At 33.4% G+C, this 26,942-nt stretch overlaps 3 protein-coding genes across 8 annotated transcripts in view; 2 read left to right on the top strand and 1 right to left on the bottom strand.

Annotated features, from left to right (window-relative positions):
- p120ctn (adherens junction protein p120) overlaps positions 1 to 11,748 on the bottom strand; it is a 30,394-nt gene extending 18,646 nt beyond the window's left edge. For 2 of the 5 annotated variants that reach the window (XM_065354197.1, XM_065354193.1), the window contains exons 1-3: positions 11,499 to 11,748; positions 10,922 to 11,004; positions 10,649 to 10,714 (exon numbers count right to left, since the gene is read on the bottom strand). In XM_065354197.1, the coding sequence (XP_065210269.1) occupies positions 10,649 to 10,714; positions 10,922 to 10,953 (98 nt within the window). In that variant the 5' untranslated portion in view covers positions 10,954 to 11,004; positions 11,499 to 11,748. The remainder of the gene's footprint in view (positions 1 to 10,648; positions 10,715 to 10,921; positions 11,005 to 11,498) is intronic. The other 3 variants (XM_065354196.1, XM_065354194.1, XM_065354195.1) reach the window with 2 other exon arrangements.
- A 3,482-nt stretch (positions 11,749 to 15,230) lies between these two features.
- Positions 15,231 to 16,694, top strand: mRpL22 (mitochondrial ribosomal protein L22). The gene is made up of 4 exons (XM_065357114.1): positions 15,231 to 15,388; positions 15,463 to 15,719; positions 16,134 to 16,347; positions 16,425 to 16,694. Exons 2-4 carry the CDS (start codon positions 15,465 to 15,467, stop codon positions 16,643 to 16,645), a joined length of 690 nt encoding a protein of 229 aa, XP_065213186.1. The 5' UTR covers positions 15,231 to 15,388; positions 15,463 to 15,464; the 3' UTR covers positions 16,646 to 16,694.
- Positions 16,695 to 24,337: 7,643 nt separating this feature from the next.
- The window catches only part of Pi3K21B (phosphatidylinositol 3-kinase regulatory subunit alpha), a 321,424-nt gene continuing 318,819 nt past the window's right edge, over positions 24,338 to 26,942 (top strand). For both annotated transcript variants that reach the window (XM_065358072.1, XM_065358073.1), the window contains exon 1: positions 24,338 to 25,826. In XM_065358072.1, coding sequence (XP_065214144.1) covers positions 24,729 to 25,826 — 1,098 coding nt within the window. In that variant the 5' untranslated portion in view covers positions 24,338 to 24,728. The remainder of the gene's footprint in view (positions 25,827 to 26,942) is intronic.

Here is a 26,942-nt window from a genome sequence, read left to right on the forward strand (position 1 = left end):
ATATAAGTCCAGCCGACGCGACCGTTTTACGATCATAATTAACAAGTGTAAATACAAGCATGTCGAGTGGAATAATTAAACGATTTTGGCCTCTTGTACGTACTATACGTACAACAGTAGCTCATACGCACTTATACATCATGTAGATGTATCCGACACGATACTACATCATTTAGCATACAATATATGTATGTATATGGCTTATGCCTGCGGTGAAGTCACCATTCTTGCAGGTTAAATGTCACAAATAACAAATAAAATCTCAAGTATTTTCGCAATCGTTGCGCTGCGCTACTGCAGTGCTAACTAATACGAGAGAAGAGAAGTTTTCACCATCAATAAAGTAACTGAGGTTGCCTTTTGCTTCTCCTAATTCTAAATATCGAATTTTTAAATTCAGAATCTCCAAAAAATGTATTTTATATCGTATTCTATTACTCGCATTCGGAAAAATGGGGCAATGATATTTCATTTTAATACAGACTTTTTTTTCACGAAAAAAAAATAATGATGAAACTCGAACGGATGCAAAATTATCGGAATCACGTTTAAATGGTTATTTAACAAGGTGAGTGTTCTTTGAAAAAGTCAATGACTAAAAACATTTCGTGGGATGTCCTTTCCTCCTTTCGACTAACATATCACTCCAATAGTTGAAAAAATTAAAGGGGCGAAATTCATCGTAATCATTAAATTTAATTAGAACAAATTGGCAATAATCTAGAATATTTTCTCACTTGAATTTGGAAAATAAAATCGCCAATAGGTATTCGATATTTTGTTCATTTTTTTCAAGCCATTGAGATATGTACCTATAGGAAGAAGGATTGAAAAATGGTACGAAAATTCAAGTATTTTTCACGAACGTTTCTTGATTTGTATTCAAAAAATCATGCGTCTAAATTTTTAATGCATCTACATATGATTGCAATCAGTTCGACTTTTCGATGTCTTTTGCATTTTTGCATTGAAAAAATCAAATTTTTCACGTTTTCTAGCAAATCATCCAATTTCTGCAACACATCCTGAATCTAAAAGGATTTTGTATGAAGAAATCTAAAATACATCCAATTTCTGCCCCCCTCTTACCAAAATGATTTTTTCTTACGTCCACTAAAAAAGTAGTAACTTATGGCAGTTTTGGTTGAAAAGTAATGAAAATTTGGAAAATATAATATCAACTTTGAATACGTCTGGAACCCTCTTCTATAGTACATACTTACTTGAATTATGGAGTATGGATTCATTTTTTTTTTTAATTTTAAATTACCAAGTAGGTATTTTCAAAAAAAAAGTTTTTGACTAGACTTTCAAAAATAACGAAGATGGCGAAAAAACTGATTTTTTCATGAAAATCGTTTCACTTTGCGAATCCTACATTTTTTAAAGCTTCGGCCTCACTTTGGTCCGGCCATTTTTTTTCTATTCAAGAATTTAAATTTCTAAAAAATTATTTTTCCAATTTGAAAAATGTCAAAGCTGAAAAAAAATGAACTTTTTAATTCAAAAAAGATCTTGAATGGTTTTTTGTATTATGAATATTTGAGAGCTTTTCCCCCCGTTTTGCTCGAATCAATGATTTTATTTTATAAAAATTATTAGAAAAAATTACAACGAATTTGGAAAAATGTCGAGGACTAGCAAAATCGACTTCTCACATAAAAATCGTTCTATTCAAGTTTTCGATTAATGAATTTCCAGAAACTATCTCCTCTGCTTCGCTGGAACTAATTTTCTTTTCGTGCTAAAAATTGAAATTTACAAAGAAAAAAAAATACTGATCAAATTTGAAACATGCCACGACCAACAAAGTCAAATTCTCACATCGAAAATGAGATTGTTGTAATATTTTATTTCTTGAATTTGAATGAATTTTGAAAAGCTTTTGCCCTCGCTTCGTTCAGTGTTCATGATTGCTTTGGAATTAGAAAGTATCACATCAATGTTCTAAGGTGACGTTCTCTGAATGACACCGAAATGTTGGAAAAACTTAAATTGGAGAGGGGGCCGTGAGACTTGTCCGGATTTTTTTTAATTGGTCGTGAAAAGGTGGTGATAATGTATGTCTATGTACATATGTAGTAATTTTCGCTGGGAAAATTCCGTTAGATACCCTCTGGCTCCTTGATTTACTTGAATTCCAGCACAAAATCCAGGTTGTGGGAGTGTGAGAGGAGAGTGATAAAATACATATCTTGAAAGATGAGTAATGGGTAGATGAGTATATCAAAATGCGTGTTTTCTAGAATGCGGATTTCAAAATCTCAAAATGATCCTGATCTCAATTTACAGCCAGAAAAAATTAAAATTTGTATCTTAACTTTTTAAAAGCATTTTTGAAAAATTTCGAGCCTGCAACTAACTCAATTTTCCATGATAATCTCCAAAAATCAACTAAATTTTAGACAGCAATTTTTCAAAAAGTGCTCTGAAAGAGTTTTGATCGAGATTTATTATTTTCTCGCAAAATCTTAAACCCATTTCGAAAAATGATGACCCAATTGTAGGCTCAAAATTCTTCAAAAATAGTCAAAAAACGTGTTCATCGCAACATTCGAATTTCACGAAAAATTTTAACCTGTGTACATATTCCAATGGAATGTATGACTTTTCATAAATCTCAAAAATTATGACCCAATTTCGGGGTAAAAAAATTTCAAAAATGCTCGAAAAGAATTTTTATCGAAATTATATTAACATTTTTCAAAAATCTCAAAAATCATGACCCAATTTTGAGCTAAAATTTTTTCAAAAACGCTCAAAAACATTTTCGTTTGGAAACATTTGAATTTCTCGCGAAATTTTAATTTAATAGGTCGGAAATTGACCTTTGAATAAGTCCACAGCAGTTCATTTTTATTCAAAAAGGGGAAGGGGCGCCCTCGGGCAAAGTTTAGAATTTGAAATAAAGATTGCACACTAAAAACTGATTTTTTTTCTTGTTCAAAAGCAGTAAAAGTACAAAACTGAACCAATTTTTTGACAGAAAATATTCGCAAGCAATTACCTAATTTTATTAGAAAATTTTCGAACTTTTAGTACCCACCAAGGGCTCTTAGATGAAGTGGAAATCTCACATTTTTACCACATATTTTTGGAGTCACTTCCCCCCAAAAAATTTCTGAACTCTGTCAGATTTCAATTTCAAAAAATTGGTGGAGATATCAGATAGTCTCGGTTAATCGACAATTTTGAACCAAAAATTCGATTTTTCAGCAACATATTTGATTTTACCTCTCTCTAGGTTCATTCAAGCAAGTAGGTCCGCTGTTATTACCAAAATTTTGTGATTTTTCTATGTTGGGTATTGTGGAGACACCTTTACTTCTCATATTCAGCAAAACTGAAAATAATTCTCAGTTTTGCTGAAAATTGAGAGCACCCGAATGCACCTTCTAAAAAACATTGATTTGAAAAAATTCGAATTTTCAAGAGTTTCTAATCAGTTCTTAGCAAGATCGATTTCATTTTCAATTTCAAATTTATCGATTTTAATTACTCCAAAGAGTTGATGAATTTCAAGTAATCATCGATTTGATAAATAGAAAATAAATTTCAAAAAGCATCCTTTAAAACATGATTTTGATCAAAGCATTTCAAAAATTCAAATTTTTCGATACATTCAAATCTCCACATAAAAACCCTGAAAACATTTTTTCTCAGAAAACTGCCCATTAACCAAAAGTGATAAAATGGTAATTAAATTTTTTCAGGTATTATTATAACAAAACTTGGTAAATATAAGCAAAAGTAATCAATTCTAATCATTCAATCGAAACTTCTGACAGCTTTAAATAACGGAAAATTCCCAACATTAGCGAAAAAATCATGGTTAAAAGATAACTTGCTCATCTCTTGTAAAGCCAAAGAGTTGAAAACTATTTTCCGATAAAATCAATCTACATAAGTAGGTATATTATTTTGTACAGCTTGGAATTTCAAATATGTTACCAGCTCTTTTACATAGACATTACACAACCTTCAATTTTATCCATTTATCTAATAAATTTTCCATCAAACGAATACCAAAATTTGGGTTGAAAATGGGGATTTTCGATTTTGAGTTTCTCGTGGTTTCTTCGAATTTAAAAACAGAGAAATCGTTTGCGTGATGATGTAAAAATTACCTACGATTGTTATATTGCTCTTTCGGTTCAAATTTAAATTTACTTCCTCTCCCTTTTTCCAACTTCCACTAATAGTAGATTATCTGTACCAAATATACGTATTTCAGAGTCGTTTAAAACGACAAATGGACTAAGTTTCCCGAAAGATTCTTTGTGGGAAAAAACCAGGCCACGTGTGGATGACTTGACCACAAAACTGCAGCAGGCATAAAGCGTCATCATGAGTAACATCCTGCAACTTACACATTACTCTTCGCCAAACACGAAGCATCTTTCAAAAAAATTCCAAATCTACTACACACGTGAAAAATGCAATTGTAATTTATGATGAGTGTGATGATGAAGCTAAAACAAAACACCAAACCAAAGCCTTTCCAATGAATATATGAGAAACAAATCGCAATCGCAACGCATTTAAAACCTTATCAGTGCAGCTGTGAAAACGGAAGATGTTTTAAACAAATCGATACGCCACCATTCGGCAAAGGCGACGAGAACACTCGTGTATAGAAATTCAGAAATCAAAAGCTAAGCCACGTTTTTGGCAAAGAATGCGTTAATCTTTCAGCGAGAAGTTTTCTATACACGCGCATTTCTTATTCGCATTTCAAATAAAATTTCGCCCAGTTTTGAATTTAAGCCAGGTATTATAACATCGAGAGCCAATGACACTTCATTGCAATCCCTCAACGCTGCTTTCAAACTTTCCATTTTCTATATCGCAAAAACTAGATAGCGATAAAAAATGAATAAAAAAAACAATGAAAAAAAAAAACAGAATCCATCAAAATATTACAACATTATCGTCTGTATCGTAATCAAGATATCGTGTCGTAAATTTCAATACGACCGCGACGATGTTTCGTTCACCCATTTTCTCAATGAAATCGACAACGTTACATACGTGGAATTTCATATTTTTACACCAATATCATCGATTTACTTCTATAAAATTGTACATCAAACGAGCATCGATTCACCTCGAAATAATTATTACTATACGTTTAGTTCTTCAGAGACGGCGAAAAGAAATCTGTCATATTTTTTCGTTTCATAGAACCGGCCGTCGAATGAAAAAAAATTTTATAACCTTTATCTTACCCACAACTGTCGAAACAGATGGGGAAAAAAACTTCCCTCGGTTAGATTGCCAATTTTACGTATTTCATTTCTTTTTTTTTTTTTTTTTGTACAATGCCTCTTTCTGTGAAAAGTTCAAGTTGATATAAATCGTTATTAAATAGGAGATTCGAAAGTTTACAAGTAATGTATCGCTGCGTGTTGTACTAATATTTTGATAGCGAATGTATATTATTGTATACCACTTTAAAGCATCTTGACCCGAACCTTTCTTCGCGTTTTTTCCTCCTTTTTTCCTGATGTTTGCGAATCACTATCAATTTTATCGGTTTCATTTTTTAGTACAAGGCAAAAGTTCGCTCGGCCATCATTTTGAGATAAAATGCGAGTATTTCCTATAGCGACGACTTTCATTTTTTTTTCATTTCATTTTTTCTTATTTTTCGAAATTTACATCGAAATATTATTTTCGTTTTTGTATTTCGGCTGAGCGAAAGGTTCAATTTTTTTTCATACGTTCTAGTTTTCAAAATTGGAGAAATGAAGAAAAAATGAATCTTGCAAACAGCACAGGAAATTTTTACGTTACCATGTTGATGAAAAAACGAATAATAACGAAGTTAAGGAGACTTTGCAGAATTTCAGACCCTATCCCAAATCTGATTTTTCCCTCATCTTTCCAGATCTTTCATAAGCAGCTTCTTTCTTTTCGAGGCTCACCTCTTTTCATAAGTATTACTGAATTTAACGTCTCAAAACACACAATTTCGTACCTTTTTATTCGAATTTTCGGCAGTTTGCAAGAAAAAATTTCCACATCACGACAAAATTGAAACGGAGTGGTGTAAGACGTTTGCGGAGGGGTAGGTAGGGGGAGTTCCTATTTTAAAAACATTTCGTTTTCTTAAAATTGAAGAAAAAAAATTATTTTGAAAAATTTTCATTTTGACAGACTACCTACACCTACACTATTAGTAAACTTGAATGGTGAACACATAAATTAATTTTTGAGAGCTCTTAAAATTTATTTATGACGTCGAAGGAAGAAAATTGGTATGATTTTTTGAATGTACAGTAGATAAATCAATTTTTTTCAAATCAGGGTGCCAAATTTCAGTATCTTACCAAAATTAATTCAGAGGGGAGAGGGGCGGAAAAAGTGAAAATCATGTATTTAAAAACAGTGGGAAAATTCTCTTCTTTGTAAGTAGAAGATGGCAAAGAGAAATTGAAAAGCATAACATCTAAAAGTCTACCAATAGAATTTCTTAGGAAGTTGGAAGTCTTGTTCGAGAACGTGATTTTGATTTTTCGGTTCACTTTTTTTGAACGAACTTCTAAACGAGTGCTCTTTCAACTTATTTCTCCTTAATAATAATTATTATTCAAAATTCAAAATTTGAAAAATTATTATACCCAAATATCTGATTAGAAATGAATTGGAAATTAGATATTTAAAATAAAAATTAATTTATAAAGTTTTATAATTTTATTTTTGTATTTTTGAATAAATTTCCTTCCAACAACGCTATTTTTTCAAAAAATTATGATTTAAAAAAAAAAACTGAAACAACAAAAGTTAAGACACATTCATTGCAAACTTGGAACCAAAATGAACATCCAATGATGAACTTTTTGTTCTTTTTTTTCAAAATTTGGTATTTTATTTTTTAGTTTGAAATTAAATTTTTGAATTTTTAAAAATAATCAAAACGTAAATTGGTAAATTACTGGTAATTTTTGGTAAATGAGTGGTAATTTTTGGTGAATTACTGGTAATTTTTGGTATATTACTGGCATTTTTTGGTAAATTATTGGTGATTTTTAATAAGTTGCTGGTAATTTCTATTGAATTATTTCCTTTTTTCTCCATTTTTTAGAGTGAAAAGTCACGAGGTATAAAATTGAAAAGAGAGGAGAACTCTGAACTGAGAAATACTTAAGCTTTCCTCGCGAACTTGAACGAATGAACTGAACGATGAACTGGACAGTGCGCCTGAGCCTGAACTGAACTTTAAATTTGGACCACAAAACCGAACCTCCCCACCTCCCAAATGCAGGAAATTCACTTTTTCGTACCTGAAAAGGAGCAATGAGAGATTGGACGCATTTGGGATGCTGTTTTGAAGTCAGTGCAAAATTTCGACTTCCTAGATCAATTTGGAGCCGGGTTGGGCAAAGAGTTTTTTTGATTCCAACTCAGAGTCAATTTCCAGTTGACACTGATAACCTAATTCTTGGTTTGATTCTTTTAAAAAATGGATTGTTCGAGATGCAATTATTGGCAAATTGGACAGAAAACTTCACCAAACTCCTGGAGAAGAGTCATTGATTCAAAGTTCAATTCTTTTTTGAAAATAGTCAAAATTGGCCATTTCTAACTCTCTTTAAAATAAAAATGAAAATATTAATTTATTTCCTAAAAGAGTTTGCCCAACCCTTCTTCGTAGGAGCTGAAATAGAAAACAGACCAACAAATTATGATTCATGGACTTGAGAAAGTCAGGATTTCATCAGAAATTCTGAATTAAAATAAAAGTTTCAATTTGCCCTAAATCATCTTGACATTTTCCTGTCCCAAGACAAAGCACTTCCTTCATTCACTGTCGAAAAATGAAAACAAGTGCTCTGTTTTTTCCCCAAAAAATGAATTTCTTTTCAGAATTACAAAAAATGCTTCTATTCAGTAAGTTTCTATTTCCTTCCATTGAAAACCGCCTCCAGCGCAGATCCCTCCCCCACCAAATGGGAGCTGTGGGCTAACGAGCCCAGGACAACATATCCCCGTTGTTCAACTATGAGCCTTCCCCCCCCCCTTAAAGTTTGATACTTTTTGTTAGATGTATTTATTTAATTTTGCACAACTGTATCTGAAAAAACTCTCAAAATATTGAAAAACCAAAAAAATTCTAGACATGAGGAAGGATTCGAATCATTAATCATTCTCTGATAATTGCTTGTTCAATGAATTAAAAAGGAGAGGGGCATGTAGATAAAAAAAACAGCTGGGAAACAGAAATATGTTTCCAGAATGATATGATATAATTTTTTCATCACTTTCAATGCCATGAATCACATTTCACCCAAATCGAATCAAGAATCGCGGATATATTACAGTTTTTCTGTATAAATTCAACCACTTTCACCCTTCAATTCGCTCATCTCGCACCTCATCGTTGAAAACAAAACAACCAAACGATCCCAAACACTCATACGGATTTCTATTCTAGTTTTAACAACTGTAAGACGAAAAATTCATCACAACAATTTCTTAGAAGCCCGACTCACGCTTAAAGCATTCCATCATTAAATATTACACTCGGTTTTGAAATCGACGTAGTCGCAGATACTTTACACGAAACGAACCTCGAAGCTATTTTTTAAAAAAATAATTTCCAACTTCTTGCAAAACTTTAGGATACTTATTAGCTGAAAATATCCGCAGAGGAAGGTAAGGTAGAGTAAAAAAAAAAATGACAAACTAAACGCGTACAACCCTTCGCTGTAAAACTTCTAATTACTGACAATAAACATTTACTGGTACGAGCTTGGGAAAGACGCATAAGCACGACATAAAGAGCGCGAACACGTCAAAAAAGGGGTTCCTGTAGTGTTTCATTTTTTTTTCTCGCAATGCACAAAAGCTTTTATCTGATCACGAACATATACTCATATAAGCAAGTCTACAACAGTGTACAAGGCTTTCCATCGATTACTCTGTATTCTCCGAGAGTGTGCTACATCTGAACACTGAGATAACTACTAATTCTTTCTCATTCATGGAGCTCGAGTAGTTTACTACGAATATCCACCTATAATATCGCGTATTATACTCGTACGTTAGTAATACACACGTCGTTGGTAGTAAATTTAATGACCCGGTCAAATGGGAAGGTTAATGGACGACGAATTCTTTATGTAGGTAAACTTGGTCGGTGTAAATTTCACTATATAGGAATAAAAATTTCCGATTCAATTTTTCATCATCTGTCGCCCAACACTGGCCAGCGAAAGTATCGATGAAACCGGTTTCGTCGCGATCGTGTGTATTGAAAATGTCCTTCATAGATCTGACAAAAAATATACATAGATATAAGAGTAATAGTATATAGTGTTAGTAGTTGGTGTACTCGTACTCTTTGGTACATATACCTATTGAAACACAGCGAATCTAGGGATCAAATACGAAAACACACGTGTGCCTAACCCGTTACTAATGCGAATAGCCAATTGGATACAAAGTAGTAAAAATGAAAATATCATACGTAAGATGATACATTTTCACATTCGACCGTACTACGTGTGTATTCGAACTCATTTCAGATGATTTTATTACACGTCTGGTCTAGGTACCGACAACGATGATGTGGAATTACACAGCCAGCGCACAACTTACAGAATGCCAAGAGGCTATTCGTGGGGCTAATTCGACTTGATTTTTCTCAATCGTATCGTCGTTAATATTGTTTAAATTTTATCGACTCTTTCGAAGGAAAAATGGATGGAAAATTTTTCCAGGGCAATTTGGAAACAGTATGTTGAAAAAATTTCATAAATGTACGAAGAGTACTCCTTTTGCACGATTCAACCCTCCGAAATAATCGCTACGAGATGAAAGAGAAAATACATATTAAAAACGTTACTTGGAGCGAAAAATATTTGGCATGAATTTTAAGTTGAATGAACTACACGTATATAGCTTTCGGTTCTTCGACAGATGAAAAATTTATAATTTTTTTCGTCGATATGTAAAAATTTCAAGAGTTCTGCTCGTAGATTTTCTCGAGAAGAAAATTTTCTCACGATTCAGCTTGAAATATAATGTGGAAAAAATGGCCCACGTTTCATTTCTCGACGTTAAAATCATCTTATCGAAAGCTTATCGTAATAAAATTGAATTTCGTCGACTCGGCTCTCTATATTCGACAGCAAGGGAATTGATAAGAAAATGCAACGGTCACGTTATGGAATAAATTTATCTTCAATTCACGGCTGGTTCACTTCCTGCGACATTAGCAATTTGAAAAAGTCAAATGAATTAGATCAGCGATACTGTAGAATTAGCTGTATAAGGCAACCTCATTGAAAGATTCTTTTAATAACGTTCGAATTGAATACCGCAAATTGTAGATTGTAGAATATGCCTTTAGAGCAGTCAAAAAATTATCTGTGTTTATTATCATTCAACTGGGATGGATCGATAACAGATCATTAATTATTATTGCAGGGTATTCAATAAACAATTGAAAACCGATGTTTTACACACTCCGAAAAGATAAACCGTGTGAGTAAAATGTTCTCTAATTGAACATTTTGTAATCGAAAATTGAAACTTTAAATTTAAAAATACTAATTGAACTGAACCGAATACCTCTCGACGAAAACTTATAATGCTATGTATAAGGAAACTGAAAATTAGCGGTGCTTTAATGAATGTGTACCTTTGCGTTATTTCTGTGCATGTGATGCTGTGCTCTTGAAGCTGTTCTACTCTTCTATTCACCAGCCTATATTAATAAAGCGTATTTTTAATTCCAGCTGTTGAAATCAGTATTATAATTAAAAATATATGATAATTGATAATTCACACACCAAAGTAAGCTTAAGATCCCAAAATTAAAACTGGGAGACAATAAAGCATTTTTCATTTTTGATATGATAGCTTTTCTAACTAAAATAAAAATACTTAAATTCCAGTACTACACGCTACTTACAAACAAGAATCTATTTGTGTGGTTTTAGACATAACAAGTTGATTTTATTCGCGTTCAAATGGCGACGACTATTAAGTTAAAATCTATAAAGAAAATAAAATTTCGTGATTATTCGGGTAACATTGCGAAAATTAAAATGACCATTTTTTTATTGAATTCAAATACTTCTGAAATCTAATGTTCGATGTGTTTTCAAAATGACCCGGACGGAGTTCATTGATCAGAAGCATAGATGTAATTATAATATACAAATGTAAACAATGCCAATTATCACAAATGACCAAAATGAATGATTAATAATTTCAGATTACAATCACTGATAAGGTATAATTTATGGATAATTACGAGCCGAATGTTATCTGGTGATGATCTATGCAAGTGTAAGTGTAATATTGGAAATCGGCACAAATGCATTTTGTAGCGGTACACACAAACACACACCCAAAGTTATAAATAAGAGCACATGAGTTTACATTAGATCAGAAGCATTCAAATGCGAGTGAAAATGCCAATATTTATGATAATGTTAATTTGATTGATGAATTAATGGTGTATCAAGCTTTTCTAGCACAATTACCGTAATTAATTGATGGAGATGAAAATGGCACGTAATTTTTCCATGGTGAACTCGACGTCAGCAGTTGTGATACTTGTATTGATTGAATGCACTGTATTTATGATTTATCGAATTAACGCGGTTTTAATATATACTTCTCAACAAACATTTCCACAATTATAATTACACTGACATAACATTTATGTCGAAAACTACTAGCATAGAAATTACATACAAACTCCACTCCCAGAACTGACAAGACATTAGACAACAAACAAAATTTCAATGTTTTGTACTGTGGCCAAAAAAAAGTGTTGACATCAATAAGTTCGCTTCACACTTGCGACTAGTTCATCGGTGTTTTTGTTATTTTTCGTCTTTTTTTGAATTATTTCTCGATAATTTTTTTAATTGAATAAATAAAGAAAAGTACAACAATATCAGTGTGATTAGAAATTATTCAATATTAGGGGTGTTCGAGCGCTCTCCAGCAAGTTACAGAAACCTGCAGCAATTACAGAAAACGTTGAAAATTTTTTACAGTTTTTTGTAAAATTGCATTGCAGCAGTATATTGTCCATTTTGAGTCTTTCATGAATCATGAGCGCACAAAACCCCTAATTTTTCACATTTTCTGTAAATTCTGCAGCGTTCTGTAGAGCGCTCGAACACCCCTATTAACAACAGTATTGAATTGAATGAAAAAAATTAAAAATGCAATAATAAACGTTGAAAAAAAAAGAAAAATTGATCAGAGATAAAAATTGAATTTGCGCAGATGTTAAATGCATGAGAAAAGTTGATTTGTGATTTCCATCGTAGGATCGCTGCATACGTTTTCACTTTTCGTTTTCACCAGGGCTGCATTTAGCTAGAGCAGCTACAAAAACCAAGTATGCGCAGCGGCCATGTTTACCCCTGGATTACCATCTATATACGCACGATCTATGCTTGAAACTACGTATACGTATCAATCAACGTTTATGTCGTTAATCATTATTATTACATTCATCATGTGGGATTGGTGTTAAATTTTAAAGTTCAAATTTTAAAATAATTTCCTTAAAAAATTTCAACCAATAGGTAGGTAGGTATTGGAAATTTAAATGGCAAAGTGAGAAAGTAATTGGGGAAAATGAAATGCAAAAATTTTTCAAAGGGTATTCCCGGCTGAAATAGGCAAATAAAATGCCTCTCTCCTCGTATTTTTAAAATTTTGATGAAAACATTGTTGGGTACCTTTTTAAAAAAATGTTGGACCAAAAAATTTTCCCTCGCCGCACCTTCCTTGACCACAATTGGAAAAACGCTTTTCTCGCAAAAAAATCATACTTCATCCAATTTTAAACAAAAATTTTTTAATTCACCCAAAATGTATGGAGGAGACATATAAGTCTAGCCGCATGAATTTTTTTATGATTCTTTGCCCCCCTCCCGCCCCCAGGGAGGATATATTTCAAATATCAATCACGCCTGGAAAAATTGCTTCAAAATTCACCACTTAATAGGCACTTAGCCGAGTGATCCCATAAGTAACGTCTATGAATACAGCCCTAAATATTTCCCATGAAATTTTCAAAATTTTTGGACCATCTCCTCCACGGACACAGAGAACAAGAATTTTGAATTTTAAGCACGTATTGGTAGTTGGGTAGGTACATTTCTCGAATTGGGGTGAGGGGGTCGACTTGAAATTTTTTGGGATGGTTTTACATCAAAACCAACATTTTGGGCGAGTTTCATCAAAATAGGAGAAAGTACCTACATATTGTGGTCAAGGAGGATGGGATGACTGGTGAGAGAAAATTACTTGGTACTCTTGGTACAACATTATCAAAATTTCAAAAATACGGGGAGTGAGCATTTTATTTACCTAGGCTATATTAGCCGGGAATACCATTTAGTAAATTTTTGCATTTCCTCAATTGGTCCAATTATTACTTTCTCACTTTGCCATTTAAATTTCAAGTACCTACCTACCTACCCAAGTATTACTTTACTATTAGTTGAAATTAAGGGCCGAATTCATAGATGTTACTCAAGAGACACTTGGCTGAGTAGTGAATTTTGATTCATTTTTTCTCAAGAACGAATCAACATTTTATATTTTTAAAATAATAAATCAACACTTCGGAGTCCAATCTTTCAATTTATCAAAAAACAAAATTTCAAAAATTCAATCACGCCTGGGAAAAATGCTTCAAGATTCGCCACTTAGCCAAGTGATCCCTAAGTAAAGTCTATGAATACGGCCCTTAATTTTTAAAGGAAAATAAATTAAAATTTAACACCAATCTCACACGAAAAATGTAACGATAATAATACAACGACCGTGACATAAACGCGAGTGAAGTGATGTAGTTTCAAGCATAGATCTTGTACATATATAGATGGTAATTCAGGGGTAAACATGGCCGCTGCGCATACTCCCTTTTTGTAGCTGCTTTACATTTAGCCAATCGCATTGGCTAAGCTAAAGGCTAAAGCTAAAAAAAATTTTCATTAGCTAAAAGCTAAAGCTAATGGCTTATAACTTCTGATTGGCTAGCTAACGTTTAGCTAATTGCTAATTTTTTTAAAATGAAGTTGTACCTCAAAACACTCGTTGAAAAAAGACCAATTACATGGTACTCCCAGAAATTGTTTATTGACATATTAATCATATGTATTATGTAAAAAGGAGTAAAAAGTAAAAAAAAAAAAAAAAATACTCAAAATCAGGTTTAAAAATCAAATTTACATAAAATTAAGAGTCTAATAGGAGCAAAAAATAAAATCAGCCAGCAATGGAAATGAAAAATGATTGGCTAAAAGCTAGCTACTAGCTAATGCTTCGGAGAGTTAGCCAGCTAATGGCTAAAGCTAAAAAAGCATTGGCTACCCTCGGCTAACGGCTAATGGCTAAAAGCTAATGGCTAGCTAAGCAGCCCTGGTTTTCACTTTTTTACCGAACTAGGCCACATTTTAAAATTACGTAGTCCCAAAACGAGCGGATCGCCGGAACTTTCCGGCTACCAATCAGAGACGAGTTCGCAACGCAACGTTAGTTTTCACTCGTTTTGTTTTCAAATTTCAATTTTCTTGAATTTTTACAGACATCTCACGCCATTTTTTCGATTTTAATATTTTTCTTTCAAATTTTTTTTTAAAGAAACACACGGGGTGCGCGCTCGGCTTCGCCTCGCGCGTGTCCGTATCTCCTACTTTTGCTACGCGAGTACTCCTCGTGAATCGGGCGCTTCGCGCCCTCGCGGCCCCTCAAGGGCCGCACTCGGAGCAAGAGCTCGCTTCGCTCACTCTGCACTTATTCGGTCGGGCGCTTCGCGCCCTCCCTCAATATTAACATATCGGCATTTAACCTAACCTTAACCTAACCTCTCTTTAATAATTACAAAATCATGCCGAATACGAATATGCTGCTTTCTACAGCAGTCAAAAATTCATTATTCATAGTTTAAAAGCAAAAAATAATTATTAAATTGAATTTTCTGTGAAAATTGAACTCGTAAAAATAAAAATCGTGAAAAAAATTTTTGAAAAAATTGGTGCCCTGAGCTGGGTTCGAACCCAGACCATCGGCACAGGGATCCATCACCTACTCTATGTGGCTACGGAGGCCAGCTTGCCGAGATGCGTTTTTTAGCAGTATACATGTAGACAAACTGCGACAAAAGCTACCCCCCCACGCGCACGTATGTATACGCGTACGCACGCCGCGATTTCATTGGTAGCCGGAAAGTTCCGGCGATCCGCTCCTAGTCCCAAACTTTATTTCTTATCAAAACACAAAAAATTTTTATCAACACAAAATGTAAAAATTCGCCGAAAATCGAAAATTGCTGTAGAAATACGAATAGAATTTTGAAAAACTTTGTTCTTAAAAGTCATCTAACTTCGTAATATTCTAACAAGTAAGTAGATTTTCACCTCATAATTAAAAAATGATTGTTCGAATTGATTTCAAATGTTTGTCATATGTGTGCAGAAATGTGGAACTCGGTGCGATATGTTTGTAAAAAAAGTATTACCCAGATGGCCAACTTCAATAATTCACTTCATCCGGTGAATGCTATTTTAATACGTTCTTATGCCGATCACTCCAAAGCTTCTCATATGTACACGAATTTTATGAACTCCGGACCAGATCTTACGAAAGAAGATAACGCTAAACTGTCGAAATGGATGAAACTTAATGAAAAAGTTTACCCTCCTCAAGATCCCTCAGAACCTCCGAGACCTGCTGTAAGTTGACAGATATTTTTTTCAATCATTTTCATCCGAATAGTGGCCTCGACGAATTCGGCTACCATAGTAGGTGAATTTCCTGGGTACATTAGTTACGTAATGTCAATTATGATTGAACTGATTTGGAGACCGGTGGTAGTCATTTTATCAATTTTTGATCAGAAAATAGATCTGGTGTTTTTCAGTAAGAACAAAAGTTTACTATGAGCTCTATTTCTTTACTTTTGGGTCCCAAAATTTAGAAAAAAAATACATTCCAAGTATGTATTCCAAAAGACCTAATTTACCTAATGCTGCGTGGAATAAAAACGTAAATTAGCTATTCTGATTCTCGAGAAGCATTCTTATTTAGACATTTACTAGAAATACACAATATTTATCTTATTAATGTAAATTTTCATTGATTTTCAGTACGTTTGCCATGAACTAATCAACTTAAAATACAGTCCGAAGAAAATGTGGTATGTTTGTCGTTTTGTTCGTGGACTAACAATTGACGAAGCTCTTAAGCAGCTAGCACTGGTCGGAAGAAAAGGTGCAGAAATCGCGACACGAGCAATTAATGAAGCGGCTGACATGGCTGTGAAGGATCACAATGTTGAATTCAGAACTAACTTATGGATCGGTAAATTCCGCCTCTGATATGATTATAATTTCAAAGTAAACATATCTTAATTCGTTAACATGTTGTTTTTACATTAGCTGAGTGTTTCCATGGCAGAGGTGTAATGGTGAAAGGAGTACGTAGACATGCTAAAGGCAGAATCGGTTTGGTTCATTACAGATATTGCAACTTTTACATAAGATTAGAAGAAGGTAAGCCTCCGGCGGATTATTATAGAAAAGGAGACCGATCTGGTCCTGCGTTGCTTGAAAAATGGGTAACTGAAATGAGAGGTCGTAAAATTTATAATACTTTGTAATAATGTTATTAGTCTTTGTGAAAATATATTTGTACATTTTGTTATCGTATTTGGTTTAATTAATTGTACCACGGTTCTGTTTCGTTAGGAAAACTATTGATTCGGAGTGTTGGAGTATTTTTTAAATTCATAATATTTTTTTGGTTCTTATTTGAATAGGATATTGATCCATAAAATTATGTTGAAATCGAAGGAAAGCTACTAGTGACAAAAATTCGATCATTTCGGTAAATTAATAATTGTAGAACATTTGGCGTTTACGACTCTTCAATCATAGTATCTTGGTTTACGATGGTTTTGTAATACCATATGATTCCAGCACATCTATAAATTAAGTGTTGTTATACGCTCGAGTTTTTTTTTTTTTTTTTTTCACGAATAAAATTTTGCGTTGGTTTCTTCCATCACTTTCATACATGAAGAATCTCGTTTTAAAAAATGTCCTTTTTATATCCTAAACGATATTTTCTTTGTTTGCCTCTTTTTCGTTTTATATTGCTTTTTTTTCGAAAAATCGTTCGAGTTTAGTATACTGTAACAAAACTGCTACTTACATCAATGAAAACCGCTCATTCTGGTAGTTCACACATGACCAGTTTATCGGTACTTTTTTCGTGCTTTGATGAGTTAGTCAAGTATTTTACTAAATTATAGTATGATGTAAAAGGTGAAATTTATTCCTAAGGTGCAGGTTGATAGTTTGCTGGTGACGAGTTTATTTCATCGTTTTATAGCTAATATGTAATATTAAAACGTTTGAGTATTCAATCATTATTAAGACTAAGATGAATAGGTAGTGCTCTTTATGTAATAACGTGTCATTTTCGATAATACTTTCAATGTTGATATAACCGTGTGTCCTACATTCTCATCATTTTTATTACAATGGAGCAACGCACTGGAATCGTTTAAGGTAAAAATCTCTTGATGGGTATTTTCAGTTTTTATATCTGTACAAATATCTTTATGTTATGATAATCGAACATTATACTATAATGGACCCTGAATCTCTGATATAAGGAAAATGATGCTGAAAACAAACATTTTTAGATAGCTTTTGATTATGTGAAAGTACATAGCGTGTACGTGGTGGGTGGGTTTTAAAAAATTAGATTTTTTCATACATTTAGAGTAGGAGAAATGATTGAAAATTAATTTTGAATCCGGAACAAAAATATAATAACCGGTGTAAGTACTTTTAGTTTTATATGGTGCGATTTATCAAAGTTCAATTTAACTGGAACTGGAATGAGCCTTCAGTTTTTGCATGTAGAATAGATATGATATAAATATAAAGAATGGGTTCGAGTAATTCATCGAACTGAGACGAAATGTACAACTTATTCATCATCAGTTTAGTATTTCATTATGCCAGTTTAATATAGTGTAATCAAATTTGAATAGAATTCAGTTTTTTGTTTCAAACCAAAACCAAAATGCTGATTCTTTTGATTAATTGTTCGCTAACCGAACACGTCATAAATTTTACTTTCCAAGTTTCGAATGTCCACTGTTTCGCAATTAATCCGAAGTGGATAGCTTAAATCTAGATTACACGTTTGAATTTGCATAATTTCTTAATGATAAATAACCCTCTCGTGTTTAAAACGTGGTTGCGTTGTCGTTTTGAAAGTAACATTTTTTTCATCGTAATTTTTGCCAATTACAAGACGTTTGCTTTTAAAACGCCATACCTATAGACAGATAGGTTTTTACGGTGCGTTTAGAATGCTAAGGCAAAAAATGATTACATGGCGACGCTTCGAGGTTGAATTAAAAAGGTTTTCGAAGAATATCAACTTTTAGGCTATAATTTTGTGTTGTAATAAAATTTCAATAATGTATTTTAATGACAGGGTGTATTGCTTTTTACGTAGCGTGCAGTTGGGTCATCATCGTAAAAGGTCTGTTACCTATAACGAAAATAAAACAAAAAAATTTCAACTTTCATCCCTCCAAATTTAGTTTTCTGATTATGGGTAAAATATCAGTTGTCTCTGAAAACAATCTAAAACATTATGAAAAGTGTCGATGTACTTTTTTTCATTTTCTGAGCCTATTTTCAAGGTGGAACAGGAGTTGTAATATGATAAAGACTTCTCCATCGTGTTCGTTGTCGTTAAATATTCAAAAACAACGACGAAGAATTTTCAAAATCTCGACGTCGGTACCGTGCGAATAAAATGAATACCTATCCTAAGAGGATTAATTTTCATATCAGCCCTTCGTAACATATTTCGCGAGATGTCCAACTTGATTATTGCATGTTACATGGAATACGAATAGCCGCCAGAATTCAAAAGGTACCTATCTATTTGTACCATAAGGGTAATTTTACAGTCAATAACATTTAACTTGTCATTATAATTGGATTAACTATAAGGATCGTGAACTTTAAATAGAACATTTTAACTTGAAGTAATCATTGTGGATTAAAGTGAAGTGAAGCTTCAAGATTTACATGGTAATTACTCACAAAGTAATACGCAGAATATTCTACTGGAGCTCTTGACTTATCGTAATCCGAAATACGTTCTCGTTTCTCGTACCATATGCATATGTTCGATCAAAATACGAATATAGAAGTAGTATAGGTACTCGGTAGGTAGCTAGGTACCGACATTTATCTCTGGTAATAATAAAGATACCTGAAAGGCAAAAGATATGACGCTGACGTAACCATTTTTAAATAATTCGCTCAAAGTATCTCTCGTCCCTGCCTCAGATTCGTATTCGGATATAAACGTATATATTCTCTCAGTGCTTCTTATCTTTCACTTTTAGGATTTCAGAAAGGTCACACAATAGTAGGGGGTTTTTCAACGAAAACGTTCCTTTTTTTTCCTAATGAAACTCCCGAAGTTATTTTTTTAAAACTACGAAACAATTCTCGCTTAACCTCTGCAACTTTTCGTGACTTCACAAACCAACGAAAAAGTTTAATTTAAACTGACATCAAAATTTCATCGCCACAAAGAGTTAAAACCAAATTTACATAAAACACGGACGCGATCACACTTTCAAAAAGCAAAAAGCTTCTCTCATTAATAATCGAGAAAATTAAAAGAACAAGCTTCGTTCTACTTTCAACAATTGCCCTGTCGCGTTGTTTTTATCGTTGGCAAATTCTTTTTTTTTTTTTTTTTTTTTTTGAAGTATTCTTAGATGATACTCGAATAAAATTTTATGATTACGAATACCCTCTTTTCGTACTCGAGTAGAAACATCACGGTTGGCTGTTTTTTAAACAATAGAAAACAAATGACTTATGCACAATTCGTAAAGTAAAAATGTACGTAGGTATGTTGTATCTGCACATTGAGGACATTTTAGTACAGGAGTGAGAGTACAAGAAGGAGAAACTCCAAGTACCTATTCTAGAAAAGATAATGTGCCAGTTACGACCTCGTTATTCTCTATTTATGCGAAGAATGAAAAGAACGAATCATCTATTTTTTGCTTCTTTTTTTTTAGAAAATTTTTAATTAAAATTACGAGGGCTTGTATAGTTAGAAAATGCATACACAATACTTCGTGCTCAAATTTTTCTGATTTTTTTATTTTAAACATACATTCAGCTTTTGTTTTCATAGTATGCATTACCTTAATACTTAAGGTTATATTTTGTGCTACTTACTCTTAGTTTTGTGAAAATTTTCAAATCATGTTAGAAAGGTCGAATGGAAACGGAAATTTTATTACTCAAAAGATTTCGATAGGGATGATTTGATATTTACCGAAAATCTTCATACCTACGCAAAGTTTCCCCAAGTAACCTTGAACTTTCAAGCATTCGATAAACATTACTGTCATTTTATCCTATAGTAGTACATAAATAGATAAGTATAGTTTCTATAGTTTAGAAAACGGCAAGTTTATCAAAAAGGTACTTACCTAATACTTTCGCTGACTAATTAAGTAATTTATAAACTTTATCGAGACTTTAGCAACACTTTTAATATAATATAATATTTTGCAGCCTTATTTGTTGCAATTTTGTACACCACTGCGTAATTTCGCTCGATAACGAGCATATCATGTTAATTAAATTGCATCTGCCCGAATTTAAGGCAAAGGCCCCTTATTTGTTAAGATTATGCAATTTCATTAACATTATGTAGTACTAATTAGGTTAGCATTGTTAGTGAAAAGAGTGAAAAAACTACGCTTTCAAGTTGAAATACTTGAAGTAAAATGGTTACTGGTTGTAGGTAGGTATACCCCTATTTATGAAATATTTCTCCGCAAAAAAAAGTTAATTAATATTTTAACTCGCCTTTAAATTTTATACATTTTTCTTTCTTTTTTTTTTACTCTAAGGATGAATACGTACAATGGCAAAAATTAACAAAGCACGATTTCGTATTAAAAAAAATGAAAATTTAGATGCTGAATTTGTTTATTCTTCAACGAAATAATTTTTTACAAAGATTTTTTTTTGTTTTACTTTTGCTCTAGAAAATTCCATCATAATACCCTTTCTCGTTTTCGTGAAAAGAAAAAAAAAAGAAAAACTTTTTAAATGCCTGATTTCATTTCTTTAATTAGTTCTGAAATTTATTAATTCTTACTCGCGTACAAAGATAAAAGAAAGAGAATTCGTTGCCTTTACAAATTCCTAATTTTTGTAATTCTTTATCAAACTATTTCCATATTTTTGGTTTGCGAAAATTATTCTGTTAAAACTCAAACTTAAAAAGGGTGAAAGTTGATTTTTTTCATGAGATTTTTATATTTACACCTACTTATTTCCACGATTATACCGCTCACAACTTACAAGAGAACCTTCACAACTAGTCAACTCCGATCTAGTTGAAATTTGGTTCACTCGAGAAGCATGTTACGCAGATCTCAGAATATCTGAAACATATTAGTTTTTACACTAAAGTGGACCCATCAAATCGATTTCCACCATTTTCCAGACGACCTGGAGTCTGTATTTTTTCAGGAGTTGAAAAATCTCAAATTTAAAAAAAAAATCCAAAATCATCAATTTTGGCAAAAAGTTACTCAAAACTTCTTCTTCTACTTAAAGTCGACCTCCCCGAATTGATTGCCATAATTTTCGGACCTACTTGGAGCCTCCAGCTAACTTCGACTTTTCTCCAGCAATTTTAAATTGCTCCAGAAGGTGTTGAAATAGACTTCAATATCTGAAAATTGAACCCTATCATAAGTTCGATATTACGAATCGATTATAGCCAGCAAACTGCAAATTTTACAATCTGAAAAATCTCAAATAAATAAAAAAAACAATGTCCTCAATCTTGAGGTTTGGGTGACACAGTATTTCAGTGAGACTAATTTCAGCTCGATTGAAGATAACGAGACGTAAAGAATTCAGTTTCCTTTCAATAGAACCAGAGCACTCATTACTTCTCCGTAGTACATTTTTAATTACATAGTCGAGTAATTACTATTACGAGTAATTATTTATCTACCTATATTCAATTCAATTCTTTTTCTAAAATGTTATGACTAAAATTAAAACCCTAAGGAAAGTCGTTCTAATGTATGACTGATACATGTAAGGATATTCTGGCTTATTCCTTAATTTTTCTTTGTATGTACTATGAACCAAGCACCTAAATGAACTTCCATTTTTGTTGAACGAAAAATTGCGTTTTAATTATTGAACATACCTCTTTGTAAATTTAATTTAATTTATCAAAATACGAGTAAATCTGATTAAGATAATTATTGGCATACTACGTCAAATGTATCATGAAATTAAATTTATTATTTCAGTACATTACACTGATCACCACTGAACATTTTTTCGAGAGACGATATAATTAGGTACCTATCTATTTCTTGGTGAATATTTTTCTGATTAGTTTTCATTTTTCAAACGTTGGAATTACTTAAGTAGGTACCTATTTTCGACAACATTCGTTGATAAACGGTCACGATTGTAATTTTGGTGAACTTTTTTATTTTGAAAATTATTAAACAGCGTTTATGAAAGAAACAATCATATATTGATTTGATTCGAATAAAGAGCAAAGTTCATTGAAAATTCCAAAAATTAAGAATTCATGATTCATGGTGTAATATTTATTTTAAAAAAAAAAATCATTCAAAAATATACTTCAGTCTACCAGTTTGCGAACGTAACAATTAAAATTGGTCGTTTTTGGTTTAATGTGTTTTTTACTGTATGAATTTTTTTATTCATTTTTTTTCTTACGGATTGGGGAATACTTTAATGAAGTAGGTATTTTATGAAGTGGTAAAACAAGTGCACACGTATAGAGTTGGTGTGAAATTCTTTCATAATAGTTTACAACTCGATTTGATACAATACTAAAAAATGCTTGTATTTTCATTGCAATTTGCAGTTACCCTTATTCAAGTTTTCAGTGAGATTTGATGAAGCGAGAAATATGGCCAAGTCTAAAAGTACCCAAGTACTAGGTACTTGTGTATTTTCTGACAATTTTTATCGTATATTTCATTTCACTGATGGCTGAGGGTTCGAGTTTAAGATTTATACTTAGGTATTATGATTTGCGTTTTATTACACATTTATACTTACTCTTTCATGGTATTCAAGTATAAGAAGATATGAACTTGATTTTATTGCGGTTATTAGTTTTGATTCGTTTACATATGACGTACATTTAAGCAAGTGAGGTATAAATTTATGTATTATTATTATGGAAGCTCGATTTGTTATCAAAAACATGTAAGTATCGATAAGAATTCAAGTTTTTTTTTACAATGTTTGGTGCTATGTAATGTATTACATTACGTGAGACGAGCTATACCTACCAAATGCTTATACTATTACCTGTACCTTATTTTAAATGAATGACAATCACATTTTATTACGATAAACCTGTACCTAGAAGATTAAAAAAAAAAAGATGACAAAAATGAATTGAAAATTGAGATGTATAATTTTATAACAATAAGCATGCGTATCATTACCTACATCTCGTTCTAGAGTGTTCAAAGTAAAGAAGACGTGATCAACAAAATAACCATTGTATTTTAAACATGGTCATTTATTGTTCTTGCGACTTCTTAAAATTCTGCTTGAATTTCAAAACTATCAACTCGTGCGAAAGTTTGAAAATAGTTCGCCTTCAATTCAACTTGTTGTACGTTTATAAATGTAGAGACGATCTCGTTACTCGTAGAATTTTTTTCAAGCTCGATTAAACAAAAAATTCCTCCTCAATGACACTCGAATAACACTGGCAAGCTGTTCACTATCATCTCAACATGTTGAAATCACCACGAGGGCAAAATAAACAATTACAGTGATGAGATTTGAATTTATATACGTAGTTTTACAGCAATACACCGCCTATGGATGCCGAAACAGAGCTGAAAATGATAGAAGAAAAATTTATTCTATACGGTTTTACAACCACGCGATCGTAATATCGACGCTATTTTTTCTCATTCACCGGTTGACATTGTGGAAAATATTCAGCCTTAAATAATAAAAATTACGTGAAGAAAAAAATTTCTCTACATGAAATAATACACGAGATGGGACAGATTTTTCATAGCGAAACGTAAAATTGCGTAGAAAAGAAAAATTCGGAGACAGGAGGTTGAGAAAAACCACGACGTTGCGTGCGCATTCTCGCACGTTTGAGTATTTTCTCGTGTAGTGGCAACACTGTATTTTTCCCTACACGAGCGGCACGTTCAACTACGAACTTCAGCGCTGAAATGTTGATCGTATTGTTTAGTCGCTGTCGCAGTTCGCGGTTCGGCCGCTCGTGTAAAAGTTGTGTTTTATTTTCGCCGTTGTCGTATTTTTTTTTACCGGTGATATCGTCGTGTTTTTTTTAATTCCAAGTTGTATTTTTACGTATGAATAAGTAGTTGTCGGTTCGATTAGTTTTTTTTTCTGGTTTCGTCGGTAAGTTTTGTATATATTTTTCGGTATGTTTTATCCACCGGCTTGGATATTCGATTTTTACCACGTTGAACGTGTACTACAACACGGTTACCGGTTACCAAATATTATTCAATATTGTTCGTAATACGTTACCAAATTTCGCGTTTATATCGAAGAAAAGGGAAAAAATTACCAAAACGAAATCACGAGCATTTGTTCGAAATGCTAACCGATGAAGATCGAAGCACGCTGTGTAACGATTTGGGCGAAGAATCGTCCGAAGAAGATAATGAAAAACAGAATGGAAACTCGTTACCGGAATACTTGCTTCTTAACGCGGTTCAAGAAGTGGAAGAAGTACGTCCAGCGGCCAATAACGATACGCGTACATCGAACGACAGCAGCCGAGAAGAAGACGCCAACAAATTATTATATCACCCAGTTATGGTATCGACGTTATTGAATATAGATTTTGAAAATTACATGGTGCACGAGTCTACCAACGGACTGGCCGCCGCTAAGCAAGAATCGTCGGCGTCGATATCATCATGTATGACGTCTTCGACATCGTCGTCGCCTACTGTTATATCGCCGGTGGTCGTACCGACGATAACCGCATTCCAAAATTTTCAATTTCGTAATTCTCACAGAGAATTTTTCATATTGGAGAATGCTCGCAACAACAACAGCAGACCCAGATCTTCTAGTCTTACCGATAATACCATTGAATTTTTTCGTACCAGGCGTGATGTTCATCATAACGTAGATATGCATTTAAATCGTTCGAATAATGATCTGTCGGCGCCGCAGCAGCAGCAGCCGCAGCCTCAGCTGCGACCGATGAATTTGGTGTCTTCGGCGGCTGGCGCGCGTAATCCGCTAAATTACGATATGTTCGCTGTTCGGGAATCGGTGAATTCGGTTAAACCGAGCGTGTTACCGCAGGTTAGAATCAACTCGCCTTCGTTGTCGCCTTTATCGAAGAAATTCTGCGATTTTCACGATAATTTGGTGGTGGCCGTCGCCAAGAAAATCAACAAGAACAACAACAACAACGTGGATGCTGCGAACAACGAAAGCGAAGAAAATTTTGGTTTTAATGTTCCCGGTGTGCCGGCTCATTCTTTTAATTGCGCTCGTACCGTATCCTTTCACGCGTTGCTTTGTTCGTGCAAGTTAACCTGTTGTTGTATGTGCGATTTCCTATGTCCGTCTGATTGTCACGCTTGTCTTCACGGTGTATGTGCCCAATTCGTGCGCAATTACCAATGCGTTAAATCCAATATTTTGGCTCCGATCAACAACTTCAACATCGATAAGGTGAGTACCTAGCGAATACCAACCATCGTCTTGAATTTTTTTCACTCAATCTTGTTCTGCAAATCCATTCTCATGTACTGTTTACCATTCTAATTGATACGTATCGCAGATAACGTGGTCATCTATATATCGACATTACACTGCCGATAGATAGGTATAGGTAACTGCCGGCTCGACTTCTTCGGCGACTATTCGCGTATAGTATACGTACCTATAGAGATGAATAAACCTTGGCTATTTAAGGCTAAATAAATGGTGTGCATTGTTCGTTGTTTCGTTTTGTTTGTACAGGCATTTCAAGTTGACAGATCTATAACCTAGAGTACATATATGTTAACGTAGGTACTGCAGTATATAGCACAGCACAGACTATACACTGCCGCATGTTAGATTACCTACCTACTTACTTGAAGTACATGTACACTCATTACGTTCACGAGACTAGAGAAGTCGCGAGAGAGAGAACTCTGTACGCTAAAAGGCATCATGTTGAATAAAACCTTTAATTAATATAACCATTCTACTATCCTTAAGGCAAACCCGGTCATTATTAAGGATACTGGAGGAGCGGGTCTGAACACGCCGGTCGTTGCGCGGTGCAAGTTAATGACGCGAGCACGTGACAGATTTTTTAGATAACGTTCGTTTGGAAGGATTATACAGGGTGTCCGCTGTCCAGTGAGTGTCGGCGAAACTTTAGATTTGGATATTAACCTGGTGCCACAAAAAAGGTGTTGTATGAAGGTGTTGCATATCTTTGAATTCGAAGGGGTAAATTGTGTTCTTCGAAACTAGCGGTCAAAATTAATTTTTGACCTTGGGAGTGGGTAGAGCATCGAAAACCAAACAAAATCACATAGTTATGACCTTTTTTTTGCCCAACTTGCAAATTGAAGAGACTATGAATGAATTTCAATTTCAAAAAATAGCATAGGTAATATCGAAACAAATAATTGCGGAAATATATACGTACATTACAGTACTGGTGCCAGGATTTTTCCTTGGATGGGTATAATTGAGTCAGAACCAAACAATTTTGCCGGCTCATTGGGGGGGGGGGGGGTAAAATCAAGCTTCTCAAGGAGGAGGCAAAACCAGATTTTTAGGCATGAAAAA

The sequence above is a fragment of the Planococcus citri genome, chromosome 3 (genome assembly GCF_950023065.1).
Source record: "Planococcus citri chromosome 3, ihPlaCitr1.1, whole genome shotgun sequence".
Classification (NCBI taxonomy): Eukaryota; Metazoa; Arthropoda; class Insecta; order Hemiptera; family Pseudococcidae; genus Planococcus; species Planococcus citri.